This window comes from Bos indicus x Bos taurus, chromosome 5 (genome assembly GCF_003369695.1).
Source record: "Bos indicus x Bos taurus breed Angus x Brahman F1 hybrid chromosome 5, Bos_hybrid_MaternalHap_v2.0, whole genome shotgun sequence".
NCBI lineage: Eukaryota > Metazoa > Chordata > Mammalia > Artiodactyla > Bovidae > Bos > Bos indicus x Bos taurus.
Genome location: NC_040080.1, coordinates 4,022,410 through 4,046,313, shown reverse-complemented (window position 1 = coordinate 4,046,313; position 23,904 = coordinate 4,022,410). Strand labels below are relative to the sequence as shown.

General features: G+C 47.0%; 1 protein-coding gene across 1 annotated transcript in view; it reads left to right on the top strand.

The window, feature by feature from the left end:
* The first annotated feature begins 1,275 nt into the window (after positions 1 to 1,275).
* Positions 1,276 to 23,904, top strand: part of ATXN10 (ataxin 10) — a 142,118-nt gene continuing 119,489 nt past the window's right edge. The window contains exon 1 of the mRNA XM_027540514.1: positions 1,276 to 1,625. Coding sequence (XP_027396315.1) covers positions 1,510 to 1,625 — 116 coding nt within the window. The 5' untranslated portion in view covers positions 1,276 to 1,509. The remainder of the gene's footprint in view (positions 1,626 to 23,904) is intronic.

Genomic DNA, 23,904 nt, shown 5'->3' with positions numbered 1-23,904 from the left:
CAGTGCGGGAGACGTGGGTTCTGTGCCCGGGTCGGGAAGATCTCCCGGAGACGGGACTGGCAACCCACTCCAGTATTCTTGCCTGGGAAATGCCATGGACAGAGAGGCCTGGTGGGCTACAGTCAGTGGGGCTGCAAAGGCTAAACTTAGGGACTAAACCACCACCAATGAGCTGAAACAACAGTATTCTCACCCCAAGCAGGCCTGATAAATGATCTGTTATTGTCCATCTGTGTTAGCTGCTCAGTTATGTTGGACTCTTTGTGCTCCCATGGGCTGTAACCCACTTGGCTCCTCTGTCCACAGAATTCTCTAAGCAAGAATATGGGAGTGGGTAGCCATTCCCTTCTCCAGGGATTTTCCCAACACAGGCATCGAACCCGGTCTCCTGCATCGCAGGCAGATTCTTTACCATCTGAGCCACCACCTGTAAGTGATCACTAAGACTGTTAATAAAGAAAGCTGAGTGGGGAAGAATTGATGCTTTTGAACTGCACTGTTGAAGACTCTTTAGAGTCCCTTGGACTGCAAGGAGATCCAACCAGTCCATCCTAAAGGAAATCAGTCCTGAATATTCATCGGAAGGACTGATGCTGAGGCTGAAGCTCCAATACTTTGGCCACCTGATACAAAGAGCTGACTCATTGGAAAAGACCCTGATGCTGGGAAAGATTGAAGGCAGGAGGAGAAGGGGACGGCAGAGGATGAGATGGTTGGATGGCATCACTGACTCTATGGACATGAGTTTGAGTAAACTCTGGGAGTTGGCGATGGACAGAGAAGACTGGCATGCTGCAGTCCATGGGGTCGCAAAGAGTTGGACACGACTAAGCGACTGAACTGACTGACTGAAGAACTGGGAACTGAGCTTCCAGGGACTGAGACTTGCAAGATGGACACAGACTGCTCCAGCTCCCAGGGGGTCGGTGTGAGCCCTGATCAACCCTCCCGACCGCAGGATCGAGGTCTTCAGCCTTCTCTCCTCCAGGGGAGCCTCTGCAGGACTCCCCAGCCTTCCTCACATCCCCTCCTGCGGAGACCCCCGTCTGCCAGCATCTCCCCCTCAGGGTACCCTCGTCCCCCACACCCGTTCCCATGGAGACCCTCTCCGTCCCCATTGCCCCGCTCAGGGTGTCCCCATTCCGGGGCCACCCCTCCGACTTCTCCTTGGGGGCCCTCCGCCCTCCTGACGTCCCCACCCCCGCAAACACAACTTCCGCCCGCGCCCCCTCCCCACAGGGCGAACTTCCGGCCGGCGCCCCCCTCCCCGCAGGCGGGACTTCCGCCCGCGCCCCCTCCCCTCGCCGCGCCGTCGCGTCCTCCGGCCTGAGGCGAGGCTTGGGCGCTTGGTCTCGCGCTTTCCCGGCCGGGCCCGCGGGCTGCAGCGGCGCCGAGGCGGCGGCGGCGGCGTGCGGAGGCAGCAGCCCGCGCTCCCTCCCGCCGGCCCTCCTGCCCCTCCTTCTCCGGCTCCTCGTCGTCGGCCGCTCGGCCCGAGCTGCGAGCGGCAAGATGGCGGCGCCCAGGCCGCCGCCCGGCAGGCTGTCGGGCGTCATGATGCCCGCACCCATCCAGGACCTGGAGGCTCTCCGCGCGCTGACGGCGCTCTTTAAAGAGCAGCGGAATCGGTAAGGGCGCGGGAGTCGGGGGCGGCCCGGCGGGGCTTGCGGGAGCGGGGCGGGGGCGCCCCCTCCTCCCGGGGCGGCGGCGGGGTGGCGGCTCGGCGCCTCACCAGCGGGCCCCGGGCTGGGGGGCGGGGGTGACACCTGCTCCCCACTCGTCAGTACGGGCGTGAGGCCGGGCGCAGGGAGGGGGACCGATCCAAGCGAGCCCTTCGCCGCCTCCTGCCTGTTGGGTTAGTTGAGCCGCGGTGATGGCGCCCGGATAACGTGCAAGATGGTCTCCTTGGCCTGGCTGGAACAGACTGGCAGGCCCCCAGAAGCAGCGGAACGTGCAGCTGGGGGAGACAGACGTTGCAGATGTGCCAGGTGGGAGGCGGCGTCACTCCGTTCGTCCTGTGAGCCCAGGCTCTGCGTCCCCAGTGGTGGCCCCGCTTTGCACAGTGGCCACTTCAGTCCCGACTCAGCCACAGAAGGGCCAGATCTCCGTTGTAAAAGGTGCCCAGGAGTCTGAAGATCTGGATTTGGCTCCTAGCCCTACAAACGATGCGTTATGGTGCCATTTCTCCAAGCCTTAAGATTTCCTGCCTAAAAATGGAAATGTAATACACGACTTCATTGCTAAATTGTACAGAGAAATAAATGAAATAAAGCACGTCAAAATACAAAGTACCTGATATCTCCAGTTAGTGCCTGTTTAATTTTGTTCTAGTCTTCTCTGGGCCGCAGTTTGTGTGTCTATTTAATAGGACTGAGGTTGGACAGTACTTTGCTGGTGAGGTTGTCAAGATTAAGTGAACTCATGCATATTAAGGCCTTGGCACATATCTGACACATAGTATTAAATCAAGTTAGCTGATACTATCCCTTAACACATTTATGGATGGTTCTCCGTAAGTTTTGTTGGGAAGCCCTGTTCTGGAATCGCAGAAGTATGTGCAAAGAGTAGAGGGGGTGTGGGAGAAGTCCAGATGTTTTTAGAGGTTCACTTGGTCTGAGCACTTCTGCCTCAAATCACAGTAAGTGTTGAGCAATTCAAAGAGTGTTAAGAACCCTGGGCACTGCTCCTTTGGCTTTTGGGGAAATAAGTTAATTGATGTGATACCTCAGAGAGATTTGTTGATTGCTTTAATGCTTAGGATATCTATACCATGATGGACTCTCCTTTTAGTCAACCAATCATCAACTTTCACTGAGGACCTGCTCTGAAGCAGGTTCTTTGCTAGGGCCGAAGGTGCAAAGATGAATGTGATATCCCTTTTTTCAAGCAGGTTAGGGTAATTGCCGTGTAAACAAATTGTAAGAGGGTCTAGCCAAGAAGAGATGGTGGAGCTGGGGGAACTGTGGATCTGGTGGAGAGATTTGTGGTCCGGGAAAGGCCTTAGGTTACTATGGCTTCTAGGCTTACCGATGAGAGGGCTAATTAGAAAGAACAGTATGTGCAGAGGAACAGTGTGCTGATTTTGCATGATCTTTGAGTTTAAATGAAATAACATAGATAAGGCATCTGGTAGAGAGGACATAGTCAAATATCAAGTTCCTTTTTATAAGCTGAAGGATAAAATCCAAGGCCCTGAGGCAGTTTACAAGGCCTTTCCTGACTCTGCTTCTTGTGAGGGGAGTTTATGGGGAACCATGCTAGGAGATCAAACCAGTCAATCCTAAAGGAAATCAGTCCTGAATATTCATTGGAAGGATTGATGCTGAAGCTCCAGTACTTTGTGAAGAGCTGATGTGAAGAGCCGACTCATTGGAAAAGACCCTGGTGCTGGGAAAGATCGAAGGCAGGAGGAGAAAGGGGCGGCAGGTGATGAGATAGATAGTGTCATTGACTCACTGGATATGAATTTGAGCAAACTGCAAAGAGAGGAACCTGGCATGCTGCATTCCATGGGGTCCTTAAGAGACATAACTTAGCAACTGATCAAAGACAACGATGGAAGTTTCTTTCAAGGGTGTGGCCTGGCAAATCTGTGTATTAGATCTCTGGCTGCCATTGTGAGAGATACATTAGGGTGAGGCTAGAGGCAGACGACTTGATGGAGAAGCCCAAGTGAAAGAGAAAACTGCTGGAATTTAGGGTATTGTCTATGGGGGATGGCTAGGATAGATACTGAAACATCTTTACCAGATTGAATGGACAAGACTCAGGGACCAGTTGGATTGCTGGGGAAGAATGAGAAGAGGTGAAGGTGCATCCCATATTTGAGTTTTTCCTGGGGCAGGCAGGAACTCTGTCCTAGTTCAGGAAGAGTTGAAGGCCGGGAGAGGTGACCTGATGTGTAGGTCTTGGAGTCGGGAGGCAGATAGTATGTGGTGGTGCAGAGAGCCCCTGATGAGGGTTTGTGAGGACAGGCTTCTGGTTCTGCCTCTGCTTCTCAGCGTGTCTGAGCACATCACTAGTTGCCTCTCAGAAGGGTCTCAGGGTTTCCAGAAGCCAGCTGCTCTGAGAAGATCCATCCAGTGCTGATGGACCCAGAGGGAGGATGGGCGGAGGTGTCAGAGGCTGGATGGGACATAAAGTGAAGCAGAATGAGGCACCACAGTAGCAAACTGAAAAACGCAAGACACAGGAATCACACTGAGGAAAGTAAGAGAGAATTTGACCTCTCCCCTTAAGCGTGGGCTGCATTTAGTGACTTGCTATTAAATACTAGATGTGGGGGAAGTGACAGGGTGTGACTTCCGAGCACAGAAGGCCCTGAAGCTTCCTCGTTGCTTTCTCTCTTGGATTGCTTGCTCCAAGAAAGCCATCTGCCGTGTTATAAGGACACTCAGGGGTCCACCTAGACAGGTCTCTGCGGTGAGGAACTGAGGTCTCCTGCCAGCAGCCATGTGAGGAGCATCCTGGAAGCAGATCCTTAGTCCCAGTCAAGCCCGCAGCTGTTTGTACAAGTGCTAAGGGAATCTGACCTGTGTGAGACCATGAATGGGATGGCTTTAGACTGCTCAGTTTGGGGCTCATTTGTTATGTAGCAGTGTGCTTAGTGGTTCAGTTGTGTCCGACTGTTTGCGACCCCATGGACTGTAGCCCTGCCAGGCTCCTCCGTCCATGGGGATTCTCCAGGCAAGAATGCTGGAGTGGGTTGCCATTCTCTTCTCCAGGAAATCTTCCCAAACCAGAGATTGAACCCAGGTCTCCTTCGTTGCAGGTGGGTTTTTTGCTGTCCGAGCCACCAGGAAGCTCCCCTGTATTCAAGTGTAGAGCCAAGTGATGCTCTTTACTTCCACTATCCATGAAGCTGCTCACATGTGGCTATTTAAATTAATCAGCAATAAGTAAAATTAATCATTCCATTCCTTACTTGTCCCAGCCACATTCTCAGTACTGGTAACCACACGTGGCTAATGGTACCTTCTCGGGCCATGCAGATACAGATTATTCCCATCATCACGGCAAGTTCTGTTGAGTAATGCTACTGTGTTTTTTTCTGTAGGATTCTTGAGTATTCATGAGCTAGTGTACTGTTCGGGTCCTGCTTTCCATAAATCTTCTCATGCTTAAACTGATACATTATTGCTCTTCCATCTGATAAGCTTGTTGAGTAAAGTGAGTTGATCACATTGCTTGGGTCCCTAGCATCTAGCATACAGTCTGATAATTGTAGGTTCTTAACAAAGTCTTGTGGAATTACTGCTGTTTGTATAAGTCATTATTTATGTGGCTTCTCAGGTAGCTCAGCGGTAAAGATCTGCCTGCCAGTGCAGGAGGTGCAAGAGACTTGGGTTCTGTCCCCGGCTGGGAAAGATCCCCTGGAGAAGGCACTGGCCACCCACTCCAGTATTCTTGCCTGGAAGATCCCATGGACGGAGGAGCCTGGTGGGCTGCTGTCCACGGGGTCGCCGAGAGTAGGATGCTACTGAGCACACGCTGCACAGTTACTCATGGCGCACGTGTAGTCTTTTTGTTCCATACTTGAACTGGTAAATTGTTTTCATCTTCTGTCAGTATGGGTTCTTTCTTCTTGTTAATGTGTATTTAGTCAGAAGTATTTTCCCGATTTCTTCCTTCCAGGCTTTGTGTATACCGTGTAATAGGGCAGACGCTTCCCTCCCCTCCATGCTTTGGAGCCCCTTTACCTTATAAACCCTATTTTCTTTTTTTTTTTTTAAAGAAAGCACTTACTAGATTCTACACACTATGGAATTACTAATAGAGGTTTCTTATTTATGCTCTGTCTTCTTCCAGAATGGAGGCCCGTGAAGACAGAAATAGTTGGCTTTTTTGTAATTACCCTCTTTGGATAATGCTTCTTGAATTTGGTATCTTTGAACAGTTTAGGAAATTGTCAGCCAGTATTTTTTCAGCTGTTGCTTCTCTCTCATTCTTTCGTTTCCTTCAAGGAATTTAATTACACATATATTAAACCTTTCACTGTGTTGTGTATATCTCAAAGCCTCTCTTCTGTCTTTCCAGTTCTCTCGGAGCTTTGGTTTGAAAATTTCCTCCTGCCTTCCCGTTCTCTCTTCTGGGTTCTGCTGTGTCCCATGTGCTGTCTATTGTATTCTTAGTTTCAGGTAGTTTTGAGTTTTGTAGAATTTCTATTTGATTTTTTAAATGGATTACTCTGTTGAAATTCATAGTCATTTACTTTCCTAAGCATGTTAATTATACTTATTTTAGAGAACATGCCTGATAAGTATCTGTTGTCAGTTTCTGTCTTCTTGTGTGTAGTCATCTGGTCTTCTCTTTATTGAATGCTGAATGTCGTATAAGGAATGTTAAGACTGTTTCCAAACTATGTGCAAGCTCCAAACCAAAATCAGTCTAAAAACAATTTCATTCAAAAAATGATGGTAGGACAACTTGATATCTAAATGAAATAAAATGAACTTTGACCCATACCTTTTACCATTCACAAAAATATTTCCACATGGATTGTAGACCTAAACATAAAATTTAAAATTATCAAATGTTTAGAAGATGGGAGAATATCTGTAATCTTGTGTGTAGGCAGATATGTCTTATCCAGGACACAGATAACATTGACCTTTCAAGAAAAATTGATTATCAAATTAGACTATCAAAATTAAAAAAACTTCTGCCTATCAAGAGATACCAATAAGAAAATGGAAAAGGCAAGTCATAGATTGAAAATATTTGTAACACATATACCTGTCAAAGAATTTGCCTTAAAATATATAAAGTGCTCCTGAAACTCAGTAACAAAAGACAGTCTGGTAAAAAATTGGGCGGAAAAAAATCTGGTTTAGAAAGGAAGATATATAAATGGCCAACACGCACATGGTAAAGTACTCAACATCATTAATCATTGAGAAAATGCAAAGTAAAACAAAAACATAGAGTGGACTCTATGCTCTTTAGGATGGCTGTTACTAAAAAAAAAAAGGAAAAAAATTGTTGGTAAGAATGTGGAAAATTTGGAACCCTTGTACATTGCTGGTGAGAATGTGAAATGGTTCAGCTATTATGTAAAAAATAATTTTATGGTACCTCAAAAAGCTAAACATAGAATACCATCAAGCAGTTCCACTCCTAGGTCTGTATGTACCTTGGAGGATTAAAAGCAAAAACTTAGACAGATACTTGTATGCCAGTTTTCACTGAGGCATTATTCATAATAGCCAGAAGATGGAAACAACTCAAGTGTCCATCAACAGGTGAATGGCTAAAGTGTCATGTGTACATCCAGTGGAATACTGTGTAGCCATAAGAAGAAATGAAGTACTGGCACATGCTGTAATGGGGTGAACCTTGAAAACAGGCTAAGTGGAAGAAGCCAGACATAAAATGACCGATATTGTATGATTCCACTTCTATGAAGAGCTAAGAATAGGCAAATTCATAGACAGAAAGGAGATTAGAGGTTACCCGGGTTGGCGGGGAGGGAAGAGTTATTGTTTAATAGTTACCAAATTTGTTTGGAATACTAAATTTTTGGAATTGGTGGTGAGGTTTGTACAACATTATGAATATAATTAAAGCCACAATTCTATACTGAAAAATGGTCAGAATGTAAAATTGTATATTATTGGTTGGTGGAAAAATAATTTGGTTTGGCATTGTTGAACTTTGCCATTTGATATTGGAATACATTCTTAAATTCGTTGTGTTATACATCATTTTAATGCACATTTCTCACTTTATTTTTTTTGCTAATGACATTACTTGCTGTTTATTTTAGACTGGAAATGATGTTAGACAAAAAGCAAATTCAAGTGGTTTTTTTTTAATTCGAGTTCAAAATGCGTCGTAAAGCAGTGAAGACAATTGGTAACATCAACAACACATTTGGCCCAGTAACTGCTACCAAACGTCCAGTGCAGTGGTGGTAGTTCAGGAAGTCTGCAAAGGAGATGAGAGCCTTGAAGATGCCGAATGTAGTGGCAGGCCATTGGGAGGTGACAGCGACCAACTGAGAACAGTCGCTGAAGCGGATCCTCTTACAACTACTCAGCAGGTTGCCAAAGAACTCAGCCTGGACCATTCTGTGGTCATTGGGCATTTGAAGCAAATTGGAAAAGTGAAAAAAGCTCACTAAGTGGGTGCCTCAGGAGCTGACCCCAAAATCAAAAAATTGTCGTTTTGAAGTGTTGTTTACTCTATGCAGTGGCAACAAACCATTTCTCAATCAGGTTGTGATGTGCGATGACAGGTGGATTTTATATGACGGCTGGTAACAACCAGCTCAGTGGTTGAACCAAAAAGAAGCTCCAGAGCACTCCCCAAAGCCAAACTTGCACCAGAAAAGGTCACGGTCACTGGTGGTCTGCTGCCTGTCTGATCCACTGCAGCTTTCTGAATCCCAGTGAAACCGTTACATCTGAGAAGTACGCTTAGTAAACTGATGAGATGCACTGGCAACTCAGCGCCTGCTTTGGCATCGGTCAGCAGCAGGAGCCCAGTTCTTCCCACGACAGTGCCTGACTGCACATCGCACAACCAGTGCTGCAGAAGCTGAGTGACCTGGGCTGTCAAGTTTTGCCTCATCCGCCATGGTCACCTGACCTTTTGCTGCTTGACTACCACTTCTCCAAGCATCTGGACAACTTTCTGCAAGGAAAACACAACCACGGGAGGCAGAAAATGCTTTCCAAGAGTCTGTGGAATCCTGAAGTACAGATTTTTATGCTACAAGAATAAACAAACTTATTTCTCATTGGTAAAAATGTGTTGATTGTAATGGTTCCTGTTTTGATTAATAAAGATGTTTGCGCCTACTTATAATGACAACAGTTCACAGTCTGAAACTGCTGTTACTTTTGTTCCAACCTAATATATACTTGCTACTGTCGCCAAGTTGCTTCAGCCGTGTACGACTCTTTGTGACTCTATGGACTGTAGCCCGCCAGGCTCCTCTGTCCATGGACTTCTCCAGGCAAGCATACTGGAGTGGATTGCCATTACTTCCTCCAGGGGATCTCCCCTATCCAGGGATCAAACCCGCATCTCTTGGGTCTCCTGCTTTGGCAGGCAGGTTCTTTACCACTAGCGCCACCTGGGAAGCCCTTAATACATACGTATTTTACCACAATTAAGTTAATGCAATATACCAAAATTGATAAAATTATGTAGTTTAAGTGAATGAATTGTATGCTTTGTTTAATTATATCTCAGTAAAGCTGTTATAAACTAGTAAAACCATAATAAGATACCTTTGCAAACTCATTAGATTTGCTGGGATTGAAATGACTGACATCTTTTGGTGAGGCTGTAGAGCAGCTGGGGGTCTTGTCCATTGCTGGTGGGAGCGTGGATGGTGCAACCGCTTTGGGAAACGCTTTGGCAGTTTTTTATAAAGTTAAACATACTCCAACCAGTCCATTCTGAAGGAGATCAGCCCTGGGATTTCTTTGGAAGCAATGATGCTAAAGCTGAAACTCTAGTACTTTGGCCACCTCATGCGAAGAGCTGACTCATTGGAAAAGACTCTGATGCTGGGAGGGATTGGGGGCAGGAGGAGAAGGGGACGACAGAGGATGAGATGGCTGGATGGCATCACTGACTCGATGGACGTGAGTCTCAGTGAACTCCGGGAGTTGGTGATGGACAGGGAGGCCTGGCGTGCTGCGATTCATGGGGTCACAAAGAGTCGGACACGACTGAGCGACTGATCTGATGTGATCTGAAACATACTCCTGCCCATAACCCTAGGTATTTATCTTAGAATATATGTCCACATGACTTGTGAAAGAGTGCTTGTATCAGCTTTGTTGATAATAGCCAAGTACTAGAACCTACTGCAGTGTCCGTCAGTGGGCGGATGACTAAACTGTCTGGTAACTGAATCACCAGTATACACAGCAGTGCGGGCAGAGCTCAGAAGGCACCGAATGAAAGAAGCCAGACAAAGAGTGCATGCTCCATGGCTCTGTGAAGTCCTGCGAAGCTGACCTTCTCTGTGTAGCTGACTGGTAATGAAGGCATGAACAGTGGTTGTCACAGGAGGCTGGGGGCTGACTGGGAAGGAGCATGAGGGAATTTTCTGAAGTGAGGGAAACCTGCTTTATCCAGATGGGGGTATTGGTTGCCTGGATTTGACATACTCATGAAACACTAGCCATCTGTGTAATTCACTGTCCATTATATCTCAGTTTTCTGTGTGTCAAATTATTCTTCTCCCTGCCATGCCCAGAAGAACTTACTTGAGCTGAATCTCAGCCAGCATGATGGAAGGGCTTTGTGGAAATATCACTGGTCTTTTCTGCTTCCTAGTTGAGAATTATCACTGGTAAAACAATGTTTCTGAATTGTCAAATTTCCTCCAAGAAAAGAAGAGGGAACTGGGCATCTCATGTTCTTAGTACACTCAGAGTGAGTTGGGTTTTGATTCACGTGTTCCTCCATGCCACACAGTGCTCTCTGTTTCCAGAGCCTGAGATGAGCTGAGGTGACTGACACTCATGAAGTGCTTGGAACCAAATCTGGGAAAAAAGGAAAGTAGTCCTGGAAGGGTGGGGGCAGTAACGTGGCCCTGGAGAGTTCAGCTCCTTGTCCACTGAAGAGTGCAGTGGGAGGGCGCTTTTGGAGTTTCGCTTCGCAGTAATGTCATGCTGCTGGTGTGGGGCTGAGGTCTCCTTCCTCAGGGTGGGGCGGCAGAGGTGGTTTATCATGGCTCTTCAGGACCTCTGGGTAACGTGGGTGGTTGTGCAGAGTGACTGAAATGGTTTTGTAAACCATTTCAGTTTGGGAGCATCTTCCCCACCCCCTTGAAATGTATTGGTATCAAATACTGATACCTTTTGGGACTCAGTGGGTTTCAGGGGGAAAAGGCTTTAGTAAGGCATAGAGAAGCGAAAGGCAAAGGAGAAAAGGAAAGATATACCCATTTGAATGCAGAGTTTCAAAGAATAGCAAGGAGAGAGAAGAAAGCCTTCGTCCGTGATCAAGGCAAAGAAACAGAGGAAAACAGTAGAATGGGAAAGACCAGAGATCTCTTCAAGAAAATTAGAGATACCAAGGGAACATTTACTGCAAAGATGGGCACAATAAAGGACAGAAATAGTATGGGCCTAACAGAAGCAGAAGATATTAAGAGGTGGCAAGAATACACAGAAGAACTGTACAAAAAAAATCTTCACGACCCAGATCATCACGATGGTGTGATCACTCTCACCTAGAGCCAGACATCCTGGAATGTGAAGTCAAGTGGGCTTTAGGAAGCATCACTACGAACAAAGCTATTGGAGGTAATGGAATTCCAGTTGAGCTATTTCAGATCCTAAGAGATGATGCTGTGAAAGTGTTGCACTCAATATGTCAGCAAATTTGGAAAAGTCAGCCGTGGCCACAGGACTGGTAAAGGTCAGTTTTCATTCCAGTCCCAAAGAAAGGCAATGCCAAAGAATGCTCATACTACCGCACAGTTGCACTCATCTCACAATAGCAGCAGCAGCAGCAGCACATGCTAATGTAATGTTCAAAATCCTCCAAGCCAGGCTCCAACAGTACGTGAACTGTAAACTTCCAGATGTTCGAGCTGGATTTAAGAAAGGCAGAGGGACCAGAGATCAAATTGCCGACACCCGTTGGATCATCAGAAAAGCAAGAGAGTTCCAGGAAAACATCTGCTTTATTGATTATGCCAAAGCCTTTGACTGGGTGGATCACAGCAAACTTTGGAAAATTCTTGAAGAGATGGGAATACCAGACCACCTGACCTGCCTCTTGAGACACCTATATGCAGGTCAGGAAGCAACAGTTAGAACTGGACGTGGAACAACAGACTGGTTCCAAATAGGAAAAGGAGTACATCAAGGCTGTATATTGCCCCCCCTGCTTATTTAACTTCTGTGCAGAGTACATCGTGAGAAACGCTGTGCTGGAAGAAGCACAAGCTGGAATCAAGATTGCTGGGAGAAATATCAATAACCTCAGATATGCCGATGACACCACCCTTATGGCAGAAAGTGAAGAGGATCTAAAAAGCCTCTTGAAGAAAGTGAAAGTGGAGAGTGAAAAAGTTGACTTAAAACGCAACATTCAGAAAACTAAGATCATGGCATCTGGTCCCATCACTTCATGGGAAATAGATGGGGAAACAGTGACAGACTTTTATTTTTTGAGCTCCAAAATCACTGCAGATGGTGACTGCAGCCATGAAATTAGAAGACGCTTGGTCCTTGGAAGAAAGCTTATGGCCAACCTAGCTAGCATATTAAAAATCAGAGACATTACTTTGCCAACAAAGGTCCATCTAGTTAAAGCTATGGTTTTTCCAGTAGTCATGTATGGATGTGAGAGTTGGACTGTGAAGAAAGCTGAGCGCCAAAGAATTGATGCTTTTGAACTGTGGTGTCGGAGAAGACTGTTAGTCCCTTAGACAGCAAGGGGATCTAACCAGTCCATCCTAAAGGAAATCAGTCTTGAATATTCATTGGAAGGACTGATGCTGAAACTGAAGCTGCAATACTTTGGCCACCTGATGCAAAGAGCTAACTCATTTGCGAAGACCCTGATGCTGGGAAAGATTGAAGGTGGGAGGAGAAGGGGACGACAGAGGATGAGATGGTTGGATGGCATCACTGACTTAATGGACATGAGTTTGGGTAAACTCCGGGAGTTGATGATGGACAGGGAGGCCTGGGGTGCTGCGATTCGTGGGGTTGCAAATAGTCGGACACGACTGGTCAACTGAACTGAAGTGAGGTGACTGCCATTGTGCGGTAGTTTGAACAGTCTTTGGCATTGCCTTTCTTTGGGGTTGGAATGAAAACTGACCTTTTCCAGTCCTGTGGCCACTGCTGAGTTTTCCAAATTTGCTGGCATATTGAGTGCAGCACTTTCACAGCATCATCTTTTAGGATTTGAAATAGCTCAGTTGAAATTCCATCACCTCTACTCCTAGCTTTGTTCATAGTGATGCTTCCTAAGGCCTAGTTGACTTTGCATTCCAGGATGTCTGGTTCTAGGTGAGTGATCACACCATCGTGGTTATCTGGATCATGAAGATCTTTTTTGTACAGTTTTGTGTATTCTTGCCACCTCTTAATCTCTTCTGCTTCTGTTAGGTCCATACCATTTCTGTCCTTTATTGTGCCATCCTTGTAGTAAGTGCTCCCTTGGTATGTCTGATTTTCTTGAGGAGCCCTCTAGTCTTTGCTGTTCTGTTGCTTTCCTCTGTTTCTTTGCGCTGATCGCTGAGGAAGGCTCTCTTGTCTCTCCTTGCTCTTCTCGGGAACTCTGCATTCAGATGGGTGTATCTCTCCTTTTCTCCTTTGCTTTTGGCTTCTCTTCTTTTCAGAGCTATTTGTAAGGCCTTCTCAGACAGCCATTTTGCCTTTTTGCATTTCTTTTTCTTGGAGCTGGTCTTGATCATTGCGTCCTGTACAATGTCATGAACCTCCATCCATAGTTGTTCAGGCTCTCTGTCAGATCTAATCCCTTGAATTTAGTCACTTCCACTGTATAATCATAAGGGATTTGATTTAGGTCATACCTGAATGGTCTAGTGGTTTTCCCTACTTTCTTCAATTTAAGTCTGAATTTGGCAATAAGGAGTTCATGATCAGGAGTCCGAGTCAGCTCCTGGTCTTGTTTTTGCTAACTGTATAGAGCTTCTCCATATTTGGCTGCAAAGAATATAATCTGATTTCTGTATTGACCATCTGGTGATGTCCATGTGTAGAGTCTTCTCTTGTGTTGTTGCAAGAGGGTATGTGCTCTGACCAGTGGGTTCTTTTGGCAGAACTCTTATTAGCCTTTGCCCTGCTGACGCAGAGGGTGTGACTGCCGGCGGTGGATGTGGTGGGTAGGGGCTCTTTGTTTCGCTTTCTAGCTCATTGTCTCCTCCCGGCTACGTGTTACATGGTATGTTATATGCTGTATACTCTTCAGTTTGCATCTTTAATTTTTGCTCTGTTTTTGAGTGCTACCAGTTTTCATACATAGAGAGCTAGATCATTAACTTCAACTGTTGTAGAGTGTATGGTCATAAGATTACATCATCATTTATCTACCTTTTCTTACTGTTGGGCATTTGGATTTGTCTTTAATGTTTGGTAACTCCAACAGCACTGTAGAGACTATCTTTATAAACGCCTCCTTGTATACCTGAGCCATTGGGTTTTTTTCTCCAAAGCAGAATTTGAGGTAGGAACTTGGGTGAAGTAATTTAACGATAGGCAAGCCCCAGCAATCAGAAGTATGGGAGAGGGGAAGCTTCGTGTGGAAGGAGAGAGAGCTGACATAAGAATGCCATATTCAGTGGCAGCTGTTGGAGGCAGCTGGGGCTCAACCCAACTGGGGATCCCTGGGGAATGCACCTCTGAATTGTCTGAGCACGGAGGTCGTGGGAATTGCCCTTGGGGTCATTAACTAGATGGGCCAAGGGTGTGTGATGAGGGACACCATAAGCGTTTGCTATAGTCTGCTCTTCTCCTGAGACCTCTTCTTGCCTGACACTGTCCACTCAGTCACGGACTCTTGGAGGCCATCGCTGTTGGGAATCTTAAAGAAGAGACCTCACAGGCATGTCGGAGCAGTAAATCCTGTCCCCCTGGCGCAGCTTGTCCTGAGGCCGTTAGTGGACAGTCATTTGCTGGCCCCAGATTCCCGTCTGGACTCCCCCGCCTCTCCATCATTGTCGCCGGGCCCTGATGCCGAGGGGGCTGAGCCCTCGGTGGCCTTGCTCTAGTCCGCCTGTGGTTGCTGCCGCTGCCTATTTACTGTTATCCCTAGACACAGAAGTGCCAGGAGACAGCCCGTCGAACCCTGAGTTCCAGACCCACTCCTCCCTGCCCCCCGCATGTTGTTGCAACCCTGGCTCTTCATGCTAACAAGGGGGGTTACTCCTCCTGTGTCGTCAAGTCTTTGCCTGCTGGTTCACCGGCTGGAGAATCTCTAAGTGCTTGTTCTGTGGGTCTAGTCTGAGGCACCCTGATCCCTTTCTGTGCTCCCTGCTGGAGTGCTGCGTCCTGGACTCGGGCTTGGCCCAGCACAGTCTAGAGTTGCAAGGTTGGGAAGCACACACTCTGAAGGGTTGTCACAGAGAGCGCTGAGGAAAGGCCGGTTTTCCCTAGGGCTAGACTTTGTCTGTGAACTTTTAGTTTGCTGGTTCACCTTGAGAGATTTGTTGCCTTTTCTGCCTTTCTGGGCTCATTGCTCTCTGTATAATCATGTTGCCCTTTGCTCTGCCTTCTTCCCCAGTGACCCCAGCCTAAGGTCAGGCCTTCCTTCTATTGGTTATTTGTATCCTAGTGATACTGGGAGCTCGTACAACTGGTCACCATGCTGGCCACATCGTGGACCGGGTTCTGTCTGTGAAGTTCTGTGGCTCCCTCTTAACATTGGAGGTGCACAGCTTTGCACGTGACCCACACATAGGGCTGCACTGCTTGTGTGTGTGGTAAGTCATATCCAACTCTTTGCAACCTCATGGACTGCAACCCACCAGGCTCCTCTGTCCATGGGATTCTTCAGGCAAGCGGACGGTAGAGGGTTGCCGTTTCCTTCATCCAGGAGATCTTCCTGACCCAGGGACTGAACCGGTGTCCCCTTCACCTCCTGTACTGGCAGGCAGATTCTTACCACTGAGCCACCTGGGAAGCCCAAGGCTGCTCTGAGGGTTAGGGTTAGGGTTAGGGCTCGCTTCAGATGCAGGTCACCCTGTCCCGACACTCCCTTTCCCATAGTGGCTCTGATCACCACAGGCTGGAGGGGCTTTTGGTCTCCGTTGTGCCACAGTTGGGTTGCAGATGACCTTAGACCTTCTGCCTTCTGACCTGGGTGCTTTTGCCTCATATTTCTCTTATCTCTTGCGAAAAACTGCAGTAGAGTATTGTGGTCACTTACTCACCTGCCTGTCTGCTAGAATGAGCCCAAACCTGAGGGCAGGCTTCTTACTTACCTCTGTGTCCTCAGGACCGCCTTTAGTCCCTAGCACAGAATGAACCCTTGGTTGTGTTTTTATTACTTCCTTAAATAGTTAATTTCCTGGAGTCAGCATACAGGAAGGACTCTGGTAAGAGAGGTATAAAACATTGTGAGATATGACAGAGGATCGTGATTTCAAGAGGTCAGGAGTGTTTTGGTGTCCTTCATTGCTTGCATCAAGACGTAGACTAACATTCATAGGGAAAGGGACTGCTGAGCGCTTGAGAGGCCGGCATAATGTAGAACTCGGAATAAACCGGTCATCTATATGTACACAGGCTCACATAGGTTCTCCCCGAACACAACTGAGCCTCTGGCCAGCAAGTCTTTGGCTGCACCAAAGACAACAGCCAAATAAGACAAAACAAAACCCACAACACAAAACAGGCCCCCTTCAGACCCCCATGAGTTGTCAGCTTAGTGAAGGGGCCACATGCTGTCTTGACTCAACCATGACTCAGAATCAGCTGTGCTGAGAGAGGATGTCAATTATGCAGCACTATAAACAGAACTGTGTAGCGTGTGGTGACAGGTCCCTTTATTTTTACCTGTGCCATGAGCTGGACTGCCACACAGAGCCACTCGGTAAGGTGTTCTGACTCAGCTTCAAAATACAGATGTGGTCAGTGTGAGCCACCCTGCGCATCCAATTATCCTAAACGGACAAAGCAGACAGGAAGAAGTTTGAGCCAGCAAATCAAAATAAATAAGGTTAGAATGGTGACCCACTGTGCCCTCAGAGGAGAGTTTCTCAGCTCTCTCCATCCTCCCAGTCTTTTGTAGTGGTCCCTGGACCAGAGCGGGTGGCCACTGGACTGTGGGCAAAGATACTCATTCAAAGGCAGAGGAGCCCTGGGGCCCACTGCAGGCTGAGTCAACCTCTGCTGGCCACAAGCCGAGAGCAGTTACAGTAGAGCTAAGAGTGTAGTGGAGCGTGGCGGAGCGCAGACCTTAGCAGGGGCTGCTGCTGTGCACAGTTAACCCGCACCCCCTTACCAGGAACCCTTACTATTGGTCCGTGCTGGGGTGGGTCCGCCCCTAAGCAACCAGTTGTCAGTGAGCGACAGTTAGTGATCCTGGTTCCCTCTCGGCCATTGGTCAGTGCCGCAGTGAGTCCCTCCCACAGCAACCAGCTGTCAGTGAGCGACTGAGTGGTCCTGGTTCCACTGGGGCCCACTGGGGTGCCTTCTCTTAGCCAGGATCAGGACTTCGGAGGATGAAAGTTGTGTCTTGGGACCTTGCCTTTTCTTGTCAGAACAGAGAATAGCGTTCGTTTGGTAGATATACAGGAGCATTGCTACTGACTGTGACCTGACACCAAGAAGCTTGCAACAACTGCCCGTGCCCCTCCTTCACCTTTCCTAGAAAAGGGCTTTGCGGAAAACTTGGGGTTGTTAAGGCGTGAGCCACACATCTTGCGTTGCCCTCAGTAAACCTCTCTCTGCTCCAAACTCTTAGAATTTTGGTATTTCCTGGCCTCTCTGTGCATTGGGAACACAGACTTGCATTTGGTAACAAGGACAGTTTGTAAGTGAGGGATCCACTTATGATGGCCATGGAGGAGTGTGTGTATGTAGTGCTTAGCAAGGTGCTGGGTGGGCATGGCATAAGCACGCTTCAGTACAAGTGGCTGTCATCCTCGCTGAGAATATTATAAAACTATCAAAAGAGATTATATGGTTATGCCGTGATATGATAAGAAAACACAGTAACACAGAGACATCACTTCTCCCCAGGGTGGCCTGTGGTTTCGGTGCCATTCAGAGTAAAATCTCAGCAGGGATTTTGCTAGACATTTACAAGCTAATTTTTTAATTAATATGGGAAACTAGGTTTTCTCTTACTCACTGGTTCCCTTAAGGCTTTGTATAGATCCTTTTGGACTCAACGTTTAAAACCCTTCCCATGTGCAGGGGGCTTTCCTGGTGGCTCAGTCAGTAAAGAATCTGCCTGCAATGTAGGAGATTGTATGCAGTGCAGGAAACCTGGGTTCAATCCCTGGGTCAGGAAGATCCCCTGGAATAGGAAATGGCAACCCATTCCAATATTCTTGCCTGGAGAATCCCATGGACGGAGGAGCCTGGCGGGCTACAGTCCATGGGGTTGCAAGAGTCGGACACGACTTAGTGACTAAACCACCACCATGTCAAAATTCCTTGTGTCTTCAACCTCTCTGGACATTCCTGTCATTTTCTTGATCTAGGTGAAATATGGCTCACTTCTAAAGACAAACCTTTCCCAGAAAGTCCTCCAAGTGGGCTGTTTTCTCCTATATCCTCTGTGTTGCTTAGCTTGAGGATGTGTAGGTGTGAAGGTAGCTGTCATTGCTGCTTTCAGAACTTTTCCCTCCATGATCCCTGCAACTTTCCGTATCATGCCATCAGAGTATGTATAGCTCATAGATAATCTCTTTCTGTTAAAAGTTCGGGTGGTCACTCTGTCATTCCTTGAAGAATCTGACTTTGGGTCACTGTTAACTCTGCGTTACTTCTCCCGTCTCAAGCCTTGGTTATTTTAGTGTTTACTGAGATGATCGTTTCATATTCAAAAGCAGAGACATTACTTTGCCAACAAAAGTCCGTCTAGTCAAGGCTATGGTTTTTCCTGTGGTCATGTATGGATGTGAGAGTTGGACTGTGAAGAAGGCTGAGCGCTGAAGAATTGATGCTTGTGAACTGTGGTGTTGGAGAAGACTCTTGAGAGTCCCTTGGACTGCAAGGAGATCCAACCAGTCCATTCTGAAAGAGTTCAGCCCTGGGTGTTCTTTGGAGGGAATGATGCTGAAGCTGAAACTCCAGTACTTTGGCCACCTCATGCGAAGAGCTGACTCATTGGGAAAGACTCTGATGCTGGGAGGGATTGGGGGCAGGAGGAGAAGGGGACGCCAGAGGATGAGATGGCTGGATGGCATCACTGAGTCGATGGACTTGAGTCTGAGTGAACTCCAGGAGTTTGTGATGGACAGGGAGGCCTGGTGTGCTGCAATTCATGGGGTTGCAAAGAGTCGGACATGACTGAGTGACTGAACTGAACTGAACTTAGATGATCGTTTCATTACCCTGACCTTTTATTTCTTGACTTTGACCACCTCTCCCCTCCCCTGCTTCCCCCATCTAACCAGACGTTGCTGTGTGCTACCTAGGCCTTGTGATTAACCGTGGCTGCATGCCCTCCGCAGTCTGGATTCCAAGAGTCCCATTCTGCCTGCCTGTTCTGTCTTGTCTGTCTCTGGGTCCCCTACTTTACTAAGTCTTACGCTCCCCGCTGGACACGCAGTCTGTTGATCTTACTTCTTCCTATTCTCTGTCCCTTTTAGTCCCTCTGTCCCTTATAGTCACGTATCCCTTAAATCCAGGTTAGACCTATGGATCAGTGATAAAGCATTTCCTTGTATTTATTCTCAGTTCCCTTGCCTCTTCTCCTTTGTTACACTTCGCTGGTAAAACTCTAGCTCTAGTTAAATCCAGCTTGCTGCTGCTTTTCCACTTGCACACAAATAAGTGAACGAGGATGGAGAAGAACGTAACAGCACACTGATCGGGCTGTCTGTAAACTGACGATCACTGACCTTGTGTAGGGATTCCGTGCTCCCTGGCAGTCCTCCATCGCCCGGCCCGTTTGCGCTCCCTCAGCCTCCACTGGTTCTCCTGCTCATTCTGAGCTTCATGCGTTTCCAGGAATTCCCGCTTTCCTCTCCGCACCGCTGCCTCAGTCTGTCCCCATAGCTCGCCTTCCCTCGGGTACTGTGGGTACTGCCCTTCTCCAAATGCCAGCCCCCCTGAGGTCTGCACATATTCCTCTCTTTTGCATACGTTGCTCCAACAATTCTCTTCCCTTCCCCTCTTTCTTAAATCATCCGTTTCACCCTTTCTATTGGATTATTCTCATCAGTTGATAAATCTGCTATGATTTTTCCCATCCTAAGAAGAATCTCTCCCCCATTTCCCTCATTTTTTTCTCCCACTTATATAAACTTCTCTAAGGGTTTTTTATGTTCATCTACTACAGTTTCCCTTTCCTCTCTCTTGAACCCATTCCACATTGCCAGGCCCCTTGGTCTTCACCTGAAATCCCATCTTCTCTGCTGCTTGATGTTGCTCATCACTTCTTTCTCCCTGGAACACCGTCTTCATTTGGCTTCCAGAACCCCATCCCTTCTGCTGCTTCTGTCTTATTGGCTGTTCTTCCTGAGGTCCCGCACTCAGTCCCTCAGAATTCTCCCCACCTACCTGTGCTGTCATGGTGGTTGCCTTCAGTCTTGGGGTTTTGTTAGAGTTGGTGATAGCTCTAACACTTTCTTTAGCTGGACTTTGCTCCTGATGTTCAGACACGTATGTTCATCTGCTTACTCCATATTTCTGCTTGTATTTCTAACAGGCATGTCAGATGTAGCAAATCTCAGACTGAACTCCTGATATTCCCCCTCCCCCAGTATCTTCACAGCAGTCTTCTCCAGTTCAGTCAACAGGAGATAGTCCGTCCATTTATTGCTCAGGCCAGAGTTGGGTCAGAGTTTGGCACCATCCTCAACTCTGCTTTCTCAGATACCCCTCATAATAATTTCTCATCAAATCTCATTGACTCCACCTTCAGAATATGTTCAGAGTCTACCGCTGGCCCCTCCTCTCCCAACCTCGTGGTGGAAGAGTGTCCTAACTGATCTCCATGTATCTTTTCTTTCTTTTGCTGTGATCAGTTCTTTATGGAATAGCAGAGGGATCCTTTAAAAGTGAAAGCAGGTGACGTCATTCCTCTGCTCAGAACCCTCCCTGGCTTCTCATCAGGCAGGTGGTCCTTTCAGTGGCCTGCAGAGCCTGTGTCTAACATACATTCTTAAATCCACATGGAGTTCCTTTTTGCTTAAGGCTCCAGTCCTGGTTTTTCCCCATATGACTGGTAGTTGCTCCAGCGCCTCTTCTGGAACAGCCTGGCCTTCTCCCTGGGCCTCTAGTGCCAGCCCTGCCATCCGCCAGGTTCCTCTGTGCGCACAGTTCTTTCCTGGACGCCCTACTTCCGTGCATCCACCTTCTCTCTGCTTGCTTTCCTTGGCATAATGCACTTGAGAGTCTGTGTTCTGAGGAGAGATGCATTTTGAGTATGGTGAGGACATTGGAGTAGAAGGAGACGGGAGTTTTTGGGGGGATGAGGAGAGGACATTTATTTGAAACCCTTCAGCGCTGGGGTCAGAGCCAAATTTTGATCTGTGGGCCAAAACTGACCCACCACTGGGTTTTTTTTTGGTTAATAGTTTTTGAGTTAAGACTAATTTTTACATTTTTAATGGTAGCGGAAAATGAATAGAATTCCATGATACATGAAGATGATGTGAGCTTTAAATCCCAGCATCCACGGGAAGAGGTTCACTAGAACACAGCTGTATGTGTGTGTGTGGGTGCTGTCTCTGACTGCCCTAACCCTGCAGCAGCGGAGCAGCTGGGACAGAGCTAACAGATCCTCATGGCCTGAACTAGTTACTCTGTGGCCCTTTTCAGGAAAAGTTTGCCAGCCCCGCAGCTCTGTCTCAGGAACAGCTTGAGAGTCCTCGTGACAGAAGAGGGGAAGACAGCGTGTACAGGAGAAGTTGGAGGTCGCCAAAATGAGTTTCAGACTTCGGTGCAGACGTTCTGATAGGAGCTAGGGATGTTTTTATTTTCTGTTTTGGTTCTTCCTAATGCAGTCAGATCAGTAAGAGGTTTATGGTTTTAAATGACAACCAGTGGTTGTTATTTTAATCTCTGAACTTGTGTGTGTTCTGATAGTTTTCCTCAGTGACAGTGGTTAAACTACTCTAAAGCATGTGTGCCAGTTTTTAATGAAATCTCAGGTATTAGAAGAGATCTTTTAACAAGGATGAGATTCTTAGTTGTAGTGTTACAGTGACAAGCAGTTAGTTTCCTTTTCAGTAGGAGGTCCCCCTGATGAATTAACTGTAAGGTGTGTGTACAGATAGTATGTTAGGCCGCTCTAGCCTGCTACACATAATCACCGGTAGTTTTCTTTAATTTTACTCAAATGGGACTTGCCAAGATTAAACCTACAGATCTGTTCAGACTTGAAGGAAATGAAATCCTACCGTTTGTATAAATCAGAGGCTGTTTCTGTTCTGTAAAGTAACATTTCATTTCTAAGTTGTCTTCAGGGTATGCATTCCTGTCTAAAAGGAATGTCCATCGGTTGGATTTTAATTGTCCTTCTAAGCACTTTCGGCTTTCTGTGAATGAAGTAGCTAAGCTTTTTAAAGTCTTTGCGAATATTTTGTGTTAGTTTGGTTGAAGCAGAAATGACAGCAATTTTTATTATAAATAACATTTGTAACATACAAACGACTGACTGATTTTCACTAGATATTTCACTTTTGTTAATCATTACACATACTTAGCTATGCTGTCTTGACAGTAAATATGGAATTTGCAGACAGAGTACGTTAGGAGCACTTTGTATCTGTGCTGCCAAATAGCCTCCATTCAAGGCATGGAGAAGGTAGAGAAAGTCAAATGTTTTCCTCCTGGTTACTATTAACGGAGAGCTTTCTTTGTCCTCATCTGATGAAAGTTGTGTATTAAAATGTGGTGAGTAAGATCTGTAGCTGTTTATTATATGTCTCTGTAGGAAAAGGGTTTTTTCTCCCTCTTTCACCCTTAATAGAGGGATGCAGACATCTAAGAAATAGTGTCTGCTTTCAGGAAATGTAAAATGTAGTTAATCGGGTTACAACGGCTCTCCTTTCCCTCCCCCTTTATGCTTACCCACTGTATCATTTAGTAGGGAAGAAGAAATTAGATGTTTCTTAAATACCAATTATAAGATGTCTACATCTTAAAATATGACCCTGTTTTTCCAGATTTGGGGTCCGGGCTGTGGATTTCTTAATGGATGAGTTGAGCTGGTTCCTGGGTGTTTACCTGGTTCTGGTTGCTGCTGCAAAGTACACTGATAGCCCTGGTCCCGACAAGCCCGGCGCCTGACTGCGGGCTCAGAGCACAGGCTCAGTAGGCGTTTGGGCTCCTTGGCGAGCCTGTGAAGCAGTGAGATGCTGCCCTGAAGATGTGACTAGTCTCGTCTCTGTTTTAAATTTGAACAAATGCAAATTAGTTAGTGCAGGTCTGGGCCCTAGAGGTACGAAAAAATAAGGTCTTCTCTTTTTCTGGGGTCTGTAGTCCAGCTGGGGTGGTGGACCGGATCAGTGAATGTAATCCGATGTGGAGAAGTGTTATTCCATGCTGTGGACTGAATTCCAGGGGAGCGTGTTGTACTCTGAGCAGAGTTCCACCAGGAGCCCCGGGTTTGTTCTTCCAGGCAGAGGCTGGGGTGGGGGGTGGCATGAGGAGGGATTCTGGTGGAGGGTGCACGTGAATAAACCCAGAGGAGGGCCAGTGCTGCTGCCCTCAGGAGTCCACGTGATCACAGTCCCCATTGATTTTCTCTCTGTATCAAAAATGTAAACTTTTGTGTGTGGAATAGAAGCTGCTAAGATTACTCTTGAGGAGCTATTAATAGTTACTTGTGTGTCAGGAGTCTTTTGATTGACTTTAGTTCAGTTAAACATTTTTCTTCTGGCTGAAAGTGTAATAGAGGCATGTGTATGACACACAAAAAGTGTGTGGCGTTGGAAATTGTTTATTCGGGGCAGTTCCTGGACCTACTGAGGGTGCTGTGCTTGGACTGTCAGTTAGGCAGTTTTCCTAAGAACAGTGCTTTTGTTTAGTGTAGTCTGCGATTTGTTGTTGCTCAGTTGCTGAGTTGTGTCCAACTCTGCGACCCCATGGACTGCAGCATGCCAGGCTTCCCTGTTTTTCACTATCTCTCAGAGTTTGCTCAAACTCTTGTCCATTGAGTCGGTGATGCCATCCAACCATCTCATCCTCTGTCTCCCCCTTCTCCTTCCCTCAATCTTTCCCAGCATCAAGGTCTTTTTTTCCAGTAAGTTGGCTCTTTGCATCAGGTGGCCAAAGT